The 11,202-nt window shown below is 34.7% G+C and overlaps 1 protein-coding gene across 1 annotated transcript; it reads right to left on the bottom strand.

The window, feature by feature from the left end:
- Positions 1-5,161: 5,161 nt before the first annotated feature.
- Positions 5,162-9,066, bottom strand: LOC141724837 (transcription initiation factor IIE subunit beta-like). Its single transcript, XM_074527124.1, has 5 exons — positions 8,496-9,066; positions 7,180-7,425; positions 6,424-6,555; positions 6,109-6,225; positions 5,162-5,788 (listed from the first exon to the last, which is right to left on the bottom strand). Exons 2-5 carry the CDS (start codon positions 7,423-7,425, stop codon positions 5,453-5,455), a joined length of 831 nt encoding a protein of 276 aa, XP_074383225.1. The 5' UTR covers positions 8,496-9,066; the 3' UTR covers positions 5,162-5,452.
- Between the last annotated feature and the right edge of the window lie 2,136 nt (positions 9,067-11,202).

The raw sequence follows: 11,202 nt of genomic DNA on the forward strand, positions 1-11,202 counted from the left end.
AACACGACAATAATGTTGGTGAATTATAAAGCGAAAATATTCAATTGGTAGGTGTACAACAATAATTTTAGAGACAAAACAATCTTTTTTTCATGTATAGAGATCGAACCAATCTTTACAAGATGGCCTTTTGAATCTAAAATAAATAAAGAATTTTATTGTCAACAAGTTTGCCTTTCTATAACTCTAAAATACATAACTAATTCACTACCATTTAGGAAACATGCTTACAATTAATTATCCAGTTTAAATAAATCCATATGTAAAAGTTTTTCTTTAACAACCATTCAGGATGCATGCTTTGATTTAATAACGTATAAGTGAGTTAAATATTTAAATAGTATTTTTAGTAATATAATAGTGCACTATATTAATATTATTGCTTTTTATATTTGTAAAACACGTTATATCTTTTTATTTTATACAGAGATCATATGATTAATTTGCCTCCTAATTTTATGTTTCTAGATTGATATAGGTATGTAATGTATATCATTAAAATATCTTTACAAATAAATCAATTTATCTGTCATATCTTATGATTTATAACAAACATAAACTGATTACTCCTCCTAATTTTTTGCTTAGAGAAATTTACTCCTACCTTTTCGACCATCACTTTCTTTTATAAACTGCTTCTTCTTTCTTGGCAGACCATATTCGATTTCTACATCATACAAATCGACTTCATACAGGTAACAACCACATCCCACCGTCCTTTTCTTCTATCTTGCTATTGTACTTAATGTTTCTGTCTTATGATACAAATAACTATCCACAATGTTTGATCAGCTCTCTTTTATTGACGCTTCTATAACCACATGGAAGATAAAGGCTAGAGTTACCAGAATGTGGCCTTCTGTTTCTGTCGCAGATATTGGTACTGAAACAATGAAAGGATACAATTTAGTTTTACTGGATGACGCTGTAAGCCTCTAAATTTATAATTTACTTTCTTACATTTTCCAATTAATTAGACTCATATTAACTGATTTATACAACATGATGTTGTCTATTTTATTGTATGATCAGGACTGTCATGTTCATGTTTTTGTTTATGCTGATAACTGGAAATATCATGCTCACAAAATAGTAAATAGTGGAGTCTTTGTTTTTTCGAATTTTTACACAAAAGAAGATTTGGGCTCTCTCAGACCAGTGAGCTCTAAATTTCGCATCAACTTCTCGCCATCGACTAATGTTGAAAGACTTGAAGACGACTTCATGATAGCCTGGCACAAGTTTGAATTTGTTGATTTGAGCGATTTGTTTGCTGTTGCAAACGCATATGAGAAACCTGATTCTCCCGATTATTCAACAGGTTATACTATTTTTCAAGTACTTACGTATCAATAAGTCTAACAAATTAAGTTTTTATATTAATCTCGCAAATTATTTCATTTTATACACTTATTAATCCAACATATATAATTGGTCTTGGTATGTAGATGTGATTGGTGTTTTAGTGGATTTTGAGCATGTATGGAAAATCAAAACTATGTACGGTCTGAAGGATATTTGCAAGTTTAGGATTACTGACGGAAGGTTTATATTGGACTTCTCACTGGCTAAGATTTATTGTTGATCAAACTCTGTTTTATAGAAATGGCTTTTGTATTATTTAATAATCTTGAACTTACATATACAGAGATTTTCATAAGGTCACTGTATGGGGTAATCTTGCCGTGACTACTGATGCACGTGTTAGAGAGGTTAAGGCAGGATTTAAAGATGGTGAGGAGGAGCCTATAATTGTTATAGCGTCAAGTACAAAGCTTAAGATTTGGAAAAGTAAGTCCTATAAAATTCAATATTAAAGTAGTAAAGTGTGAGATTATTAACATGTACTCAAGATGATTTCATTTCATATGTATATACAGGTTCTGTTCATATTAGCACACTACCCGCGTCTAAGATATACATCAATTTGGATCATGATTTTGTTTTTGCTATGAGACAGAGTACACTCATTTTCATCAACTATATTTCATCTATATATCTTAGATGATTAGTTAATTATTTTTTTAAGAGTTCAAAATCATTTATCCATATTTGTATCAGGCTTCGCAAAGAAGGTTATGTACCTTCTGACAAGACAACTTCTTCTCCAACTACGACAGATGTTAAGGAGGTGGTGTCTGTCATTAAAACGATTACACTAAAGGAGTTAAGTGAGAAAACTTCTACCGATTTTCTGAAGGTATTATTTATCTATATGCTACAAATTTAAGATCAATGTGTAAGTTCACATATAATACATTTTGTATTTGATTAATACTGCATGCATAAATACAAAGTAGAGTTTTTTGTGAATGTAATAAATGAAAACATGTTAATGGAATGTGTAGATGAGTTTTATGTGCAAATTAAAGGTTAAATCCGTTGAAGAAAGTGACAACTGGTGGTATGGTAGCTGCAACAAGAATGATTGTCACGAAGAAGTTATAAAGTTCGAAGGAAAGTGTCGATGTGCCAGATGCCAGAAGAATTATCCAGTACCACAAAAGAGGTTATCGAGAAACAAATTCAGTCTATACTCGTATCAATATAAATATGTAAAGTTAAATGTATATATGAACAAATAACTGACCACCTAAAAAATCACCAACAATTCATATATCTTATTTGCAGGTTCAAGATCGTTGTTCTTGCTGAAGATGACACAGAAGCTTTTAATTTTGTTTTATATGATCGTGCCGTGAAACGACTGTTGGGTAAAACAGTAACTAATCTGATGGCTGAAGGATACAATGTAAAGTATTTTAATCCCTTTAGTGTCAATTAATTGTTTTATCCGAAACATATGTTACTGTTTTTATGATTATATCAAGTTGTCTACTGATTGTAACTTTGTAGGATCCTGCATCATATCATCCACCATTGAAGCAAATTGCAGGAAGAGAAATTACTGTTAAAGTTAAGCTCACTGATGATAACATATTAGTTAGCAGCACAGTATATTATGCTGTGGATGCATATGAATGTTTAGTTAGCACTTCTCCTGTGCTTGAAGACATTGATACTGGGACTTCAGTTTCAAATTATACAAATGTGAGCTTCATGTTTCACATCTTAAAAATTTCCTGCTTATTTCATAATATACCTACAATACTATATTTCCTAAAGATATTTGTTAGCTCTTGAATTTATAAATGTTTTCATACTATAACCAAAATTGCAGATAAGTGTTCCCAGTCTATCAGATGGTGCAGGCACTCCAGGTTCAGCTCTATCGACTAGCAAACGAGTTAAAAAGGTCGGTAGATTGTATAATTACCCATTATTAGATGTGATTTATCATACAAAATATACGTACAGTTGTTTATTATCATACTGCATTAACATTATATCAATTTCCAATATGCAGGAAAAGTAAAATGTTTTGATACCGGACTCAAGATTCATATAATCGCTTCGTTTCGAGAAATTTTGAATGAAGATTATCTCATTTTTCCATTTTAGAACTTCAATAATTATGTTTGATTTTTATTTCCATTGTTGTTTGCTGTTTTGCAAACAGTAACATTTTGCACGACGGTGAAGTTAAAACTTTTGGATGTTCTTCATGTTTTTGTAAATTTTTAAATTAATGCACCAATAATTTTTAATGACAGGTAGTTTGTCCGGTAATTAGATTATTATGCTTTCCGTTATGTGGTTAATATTTTATACTATAAACGTGCTTAAACTATATACAAAAAATAAAACTCTTCGTACTATTTGATGACAATAATATCCAATTTCTTTGTCAAAGACATAAAAAGGAAAGAGACGTTATCGAATGATTTGTTGTTATTGTTAGGAGTTGTCCCACATAGTTTGTGGGAGGGGCAGTTTTCTAGAATATAAGCAGCGAGACAACTCCAATTAGAATGAGGCCTTTTGGGAGGTGCCCAAAAAGAAATCCGTGCGGGCTCGGCCCAGAGCGGACAATATCATACTAATGTGGAGTTAGGCCTGCTCAGCAAGCCCAACAAGTGGTATCAGAGCTTCAGGTTGAGACGGTCCATAACAATCTCACGTGGGCTCCAGAAGTGACCTAGGAAGAGGCAGATGGGCTTGCCCCAAAATGGGCTCAAGGAAAAGGCAGATGGGCCTTCCAGTATGGGCCTAAGGGGAGCAAATAGCCAGATGTACTTTCAGTATGGGTCGACGGGGAGCCTGGTCACACTGAAGGAGGCATAATCGACAGGTGTCGGGCCCGATGTGTGAAGGGGGAGATTGTTAGGAGTTGTCCCACATCGTTTGTGGGAGGGGCAGTTTGCTAGAATATAAGCAGCTAGACAACTCCAATTAGAATGAGGTCTTTTGGGAGGTGCCCAAAACCAAAACCGTGAGGGCTCGGCCCAGGGCGGACAATATCATACTAATGTGGAGTTAGGCCTGCTCAGCAAGCCCAACAAGTGGTATCAGAGCTTCAGGTTATAAACGGTCGATAACAATCTCACGTGGGCTCCAGAAGTGACCTAGGAAGAGGCAGATGGGCTTGCCCCAGAATGGGCTCAAGGAAAAGGCAGATGGGCCTTCCAGTATTGGGCCTAGGGGGAGCAGATAGCCATATGGACTTCCAGTATGGGTTGAGGGGGAGTCCGGTCACACTGAAGGAGGCAGAATCAACAGGTGTCGGGCCCGATGTGTGAAGGGGGAGATTGTTAGGAGTTGTTCCACATCGTTTGTGGGAGGGGCAGTTTGCTAGAATATAAGCAGCCAGACAACTCCAATTAGAATGAGGCCTTTTGGGAGGTGCCCAAAAAGAAATCCGTGCGGGCTCGGCCCAGAGCGGACAATATCATGTGAAGTTAGGCCTGCTCAGCAAGCCCAACAGTTATTGTTTACACATGATAATATTGGTATAAAAATATTGGCACACAATGTCGCAACTTCATGAATATATATTTTTTTAAAATTTAAAAATAGATCGTATATAACTAAACCCCGTATACATAGCATGGGCAAGATAACTAGTATTACAAACCCGCGCATAACCAAGAATTCTGTTGCAATGAAAACACATATTCTCAAGACCTGAGTTCAGTTGAGTGTCAGCGGTGCACAAAAATAAACCATCAGAAAGATGCCGACTACCACATAATTTGCTCCTTCAGATAATCAGATTTCTTTGATAGTTCCACGGTTTTTAATGAATCAAAATAACAAAACATTATAGAGAATATTTAATAACCATGAATTAAGAATTCAATCAGAACAAAGGTCAGACAAATATTAACCCTTTTCAAAGTATTTAAGGGCATACTCAGATGACAAGTGATTTGTCTGTCTTTCAGGATGCACAACGCAGGCTAGCGAAGATGAAATTCTAAGACTTATGCAGTAAAATAATTGTCCAGATGAAGCACGATATTTGTCTGGTAATCATAGCCCCGACAGATCCGGATATAAAAGAAACTTGACAGCTGAACCAACAGCATGATGACATCTTGATAGACCATTATCAGCTGAGATTCTTGAACAACTCCGGAAGATGAGAGTTCGTCAACTTGGTTCTCTTGCTAATTTCATGTTTCTTCTTCTTTTGCTTGGGCTTGTTGGAGATGCCGTGAACCTGTGCTTGGGCTCTCCTCTTTGCAGTGTTTGTAGCTGGTTTCATCCCATTCTTCTGGAGATCCTTTTCAATGTCGATCATATCCCTTGGTAATTCAATTCCCCTAAATAGCTGTTTCAGATCATCATCAACCTTTATAGGTACCCTGGGATCGTTCGGGTATGCTATATCTTCCTGTGAATCGAAGTTTGACAGCAGCCAGATTTCCCCAGCAGCTTTCAGAGCCTAAGTAAACCAAAGAGGAAGGTACAAAAAAATAAATAAGAAATACACTTATAGGGCTCTCCAAAAAACATTAAAGGAAAAAAATAGTGATTCGAAATAAAGAGCATACTAGCATTTAAAATTGATGTCACAAATCAATAGATTTAATACCAAAGTAACAGTGTAACCCAAGAATTTACTTTTTGGTTATTCACCTATTTAAATCCGTAAATCCAAGAAATATGAAATATAACTCAAACTACTTAATTTGAATTAATATTCACTACCTTATCGAAATTTACATCAAATCAAATCGAATTCCAACTAAAATACAGATTTACCTGTAAATCATCCATAACTGATGGGTATGCATCCTTAAGATCAATTACAGCTATACCCTCGGGAAACTTCCGTATTAGCTTAAGAAGTTGACTCTTATCCTTTAGATCATGCTTGGACTGTAAGCATGGACAAATCATGTAATCAGCACACAGATATATACAAATCAAAATGAAGCTCCAACAGCCCTTTCTTTTTTAATATTCACATATATTTCTCTTTTTTAAGGCAAATTGATGAAGAGCTAATACAACCCAAAGTACTTGTGCAAAAAAAAAACCAAAGCTCAACAGAAAAACTTTTCAAGATAATATTACCTTGTAAGAGAAGCGCCTTCCATCATAATAAACTTTTAAATTGTTACTCAAACTGTCAAATACAGCCTTGTTGGACTTCACATCAACATAACATGCTTCATTTATTTGCTCTGCTGTAAAGGCTTGCCTTGTCTGGAGACATGAAGAAAATTCATGAACTGGAAAATGTACATAAACAAATTCCTGACTAGAACACAATTTTACATAGTCCAGTTCCCTGCAATTCTTGTAGATCCTTGAAAATTATACCACAACAGCGGCATAAATTCTAAAACGGGAACCAAGTCAAGAACCACATCCTAAATATTGAGTAGAAGAGGGCAAGTCTCACTAAATATCATAGAAATAAGTTGTTGAAAACAATTTTACATAATTATGTATATTTGCAAAAGACTTTATCTATGTAATATAGGTAAGTGTACATTATTATTACCCTTAATCTCTTCTCAGTTATGGCTATTCACATTATCCCCCTCCATTAAGGAAAAAGTGTTCATACAAACCATAGAGGTAACATAACTATACATAGGTAGCAACTACAAGGAACTTAATAAAGGGTATTTCAATACTTGTACCTATACTATTTCGGTATTTCCTTATCATAACACAGACTGTAATTCAAAGTCCAATAATCTCTTGCAAACCAGAACGGTGACATCATAGTTTCTCCCAAATCCCAAATGCCATGAATATGTCAAAGCGGTATAAAGATATGTAATAGATCAATAAAAATAAGTAGAGCTGAGATCTACGTACCTCAAGTAGCAAGTTTATAACACGCTTTATCTGAGCCCCTACAGGGGCTTTCCTTATGCTGTTAATGTGTGTGAGTCTTTCTGTATCACTTGAAAATTTTACTGCAGGGGCAGCGGACTTTGCATTTGCGGGGTTATAAGGTGTGACTCTCGGAATTGGCTTTGAATTTGCTTTTATGCTGCTAAGGGTTGTCTGGCACATCTCTTGCTGCTTCTTGAACTTATCTAAACTCTCCTTTAATGCCATCTGATATATTTGACAAAAAAGAATGAATTTTGTCAGCACAAAAAAATAAACAGACCACTGGCTATTATTAGAGCCTAAGTCCATCTGCCGTTTATTAAATACTCAAAGTCATATCCATTATGATAATCTAATGGAAAATGCTAGAGGCCCCAAATATTACTACAACAATTTTCCCAAATCTTATAAATGGTAAAATTTCATATAATAATATGAGACCCCGCGATGCGCCCACAAATTAAATTTTGACACTTGTCCTGCCATGTCATTTTGTAACTATTTTGGTACAACTTTTGGGTTATCTAGTATTACCCTAATCTAATTACACAAAAGACCAGTTTTTGTTATACAAACACCAAAGTTAATAGTATCGGATACAGCTCAACTTAAAAATTACAACACATTGGATATCAGCTACGAAGAGCTTAAAAGATATAAAAGTAAACAACTGGATTGTATTTCATCAAAGAGCGGTTACTCAATAATCAGCATATGGATTAGTGCCAGTTTGTGATACTTTAATGTACTAATTTACATCGCTGCAAAGGGGAAGACAAAGCTGCATGTAATCCGGCCTCACTAAATGCCAGGATCATGATTTTTAGACCAAATATAAAAACTAAAGCACCTTAGCATTTAGCTGTTGTGCAGACTAATACAAACACATCCAACTTTTCGAACTGACCAATACGTGGCAAATTAAACTAGAATGACAAAATGATTAAAACTAAACGATATCATTGCAGAACATTAACCACAAAGTCGATATCGAGCATCATATCATACCGTCTACAACTTAGGTAAAGATCAAAGACAGTTGCCAAGGGTAAAAATAAAAGGAACAATTCTTACTTCTGTGGGTACTTTAAATAAACACCTAGCAAGCTAATCACAATTGTTTTTTTTACGTATTAAAATCCAATAATCCGTAAATTCAGCATTCGAATTCTTCGAAAAAACGGATAAAAACATATGGGGCAATAATGAATTTCAAAAGCCATAATAACATAACACGGGAATCAAGAAATAACCCTGACATAAACAGATTAAAATCAAGATCGATTAGCAAATACCCTTGGTCCCCTGATCAGAGCTGTGCACAGATCAAATTAAACAGGAATGAAAGGAACAATTTGGGATCGACGGAGAGCTAGCTTCGCTTGGAGAGTCTTCCAGAAAAAACTCCTGCTGGGTTTATTTATAGACAGACCGGATGTACAAATTGTAAAAGAAATTCCAGCCTGAGATTCTTGATTTTTCTCCAATTTTTCTTGACTTACACCCAACACGGTGAAACCCCAATTCAAACAGATACAACAAACAAACCCTAATCTTGAAATCAATCCAGGGTTTCAATAAATCAAGATCTAAGAATCAAAAAACAAGGTATCTCAATAATGAAAAAGAATAAAAATCCAATCTTTATGTATAATAAACCAGTAAATTGAATCAATGAGGAAGAGATAAAAAAAAGTGAATTGTGGGTTTTGTGGAGAAGTGAATTTGAGGAAGGGGCAAGAGATCGATATGTGATGATGATGCTTTTTGGTTGGGTTGAGAAAGGGGGATTAGACCAACTGATATTATTACCGCAGGGTTATGAGTTGTTTCGCGTTTGTATTGAAGGTAACTCTGTAATGGGTCATGTTGCTCGCGATCATGTACTAGGACACTTTTAACGAACACATCACTTTTTGGCCGTTAATGAACAATTCAACGGCCGGGATTTAAAAAAAAAAAATCCTTGTTCGCGCCTTTTTCTGCGGAACGCTGCCTTTTCGCGCTTAATATATGCGGAACGTTTTACCCTTCCGCGGTTAATAATAGCGGAAAAATTGTACTTGCAATTTATAACCCTAAAACGATCACACTTTCTTTTTGTGCAACTTTTGTCAAATTGGAGAGCAAATTTGGGGGATTATTGGTTTTGTTCATCCTTACTCCTTAATTTCATTTGATAAGCTCAAGTTCTTGTTTTTTTCTTGTTTTAATTATGGATAAGATGTTTGCTAGATCTGAAGGTAGAAAAGTTTGAAAAAAAGTGATAAAGTGATTCATAATGTTGTAAATAGTGAGTTTGTTGATGTTAGTGCTAGTTACTTACATAAGGATAATTTAGATTATGTTAACCTTGTTGATGATTGTGATGAAGATATTTTTGTTAGTGAACATAGATTTGAAAATGAAAATTTGCATGAAAATAGTGAGTTTATGCATGATTGTAGTGAGATAAGGGATAAGAGTGTTTTTGGAGAAGAAGATATTGTAATTCCTTTCTTGAGTCAAAATTTCCCTAATTTTGTAGCCGTCGAAAATGTGATTAGGGCTTACGCTTTGAAAAATGGGTTTGCAATTAAGATCCAAAATACACAAAGGCGAGTGGACAAAACAATATATGTCCGTACTTATGTTTGTAATTTAGCGGGAGAAAATCGCGATAAAGAACCCGTAGAGGATGAAGAAGTTTTGATAGAAAGTGTCGGTAGTGCGAAGAAGAAAAGGAGTAGAGATAAACTTCCTAGAAGTGGATGTAAATTTAGGATTTATGTGATTAATAGGCGAAATACAAGGCATAGGGAGATAACATAGTTTGAGTTAAATCACAATCACGATGTTGTGTCGCTATCTAAGATGAGTTTGATTAAAAGGGAGCGACATGTAACCGCCGCCCAAAAGAATTTAATTAAGAGTTTCCATATTTCGGGTATTGCACCTAGACAACAAATGAATATATTTGAAAAAATGCACGAAGGAGAGGGGAAAACAGGGTTTCATGCCCAACACTTGAGAAATGTCGTGCGTGATTTTAGAAAAGATAATTTAATGATACTCAAGCAGGATTGGATTTGTTACATCGGTTAGAAGAGGAAAGTAGATGAATTTTTTTTATTCGGACTCTAATTGATGAAGAAGGAAGATTGAAGTGCTATTTATGGATTGACCCCAGTCGTTGTTGGCCTACAAAAATTTTGGTGATATGGTTGCATTCGATACAACATATCAAACAAATAGGTATGCTATGCCGTTTGTGCCTTTCACCGAGTGAATCTGTAATGAATGGGAATTCTGCGACGTAATTAAGTGAATAAAGTATGATTTTGTGATGTAATTATAAATTATGTGATTTAATAAAGGGATTAAATGATTATGTTAATTGTCCTTATTGTATATTAGTAACTGGGAGCGTAGAAAGATGCGTTCCAATTTAAAGAGTCAGCTTAAGAGTTAAGCTGTGTTGTCGGTCCGTCAGGAAGAACAAAACCCGTCTTAAAAAGGGATTAAAGTATTTAAATGTGAACTATGTGCTATTGTGTGAAATGGAATGATTAAGTGAGTATCATGTTCTAGTATCGTGTTGGTTGGTAAAGATAATTGTGAAGTGTAATTGAAACGCTTAGCGTCGGGCCGTCAAGCAGAACGCAACCTGTTACGCAAAAAGAGGAATAATAATAAAAATGGAAATATCATGACCAAACATGAGTTGTGATGTGTAAATTTATGTGCTTGCTTGTCTGTATGCATGATTACGTGATTTGTTGATTTTTAAAAGGGTTTAAGGGATTTATTTGATTTAAAAATAAGGTTTATTGAACCTTTATATATTTTTATAAAATTATTCGAGTAAGGACAAGGCGTGAAATTTGTTTTGTTATCTTCAAAATAGTCCTAAAGACTTTATAAAAATGATAGACGGATTTATTTCGTGATCGTTGCATTTTAAAATGATTTTATGGAGTTAAAATGCTATTTTCAACATAATCTTGTAAAATCCGTATTTAA

This window comes from Apium graveolens, chromosome 5, assembly GCF_009905375.1.
Source record: "Apium graveolens cultivar Ventura chromosome 5, ASM990537v1, whole genome shotgun sequence".
Taxonomy (NCBI): Eukaryota; Viridiplantae; Streptophyta; class Magnoliopsida; order Apiales; family Apiaceae; genus Apium; species Apium graveolens.

Excerpts from the sequence above, each read along its gene's own strand:
- LOC141724837 (XM_074527124.1), bottom strand. The coding sequence starts at position 7,425 with ATGGCATTAAAGGAGAGTTTAGATAAGTTCAAGAAGCAGCAAGAGATG. Across the intron at positions 6,556-7,179 it reads TTATAAACTTGCTACTTGAG|ACAAGGCAAGCCTTTACAGC; the intron begins GTACGTAGATCT and ends TCATGTCTCCAG. Across the intron at positions 6,226-6,423 it reads GAAGGCGCTTCTCTTACAAG|TCCAAGCATGATCTAAAGGA; the intron begins GTAATATTATCT and ends CCATGCTTACAG.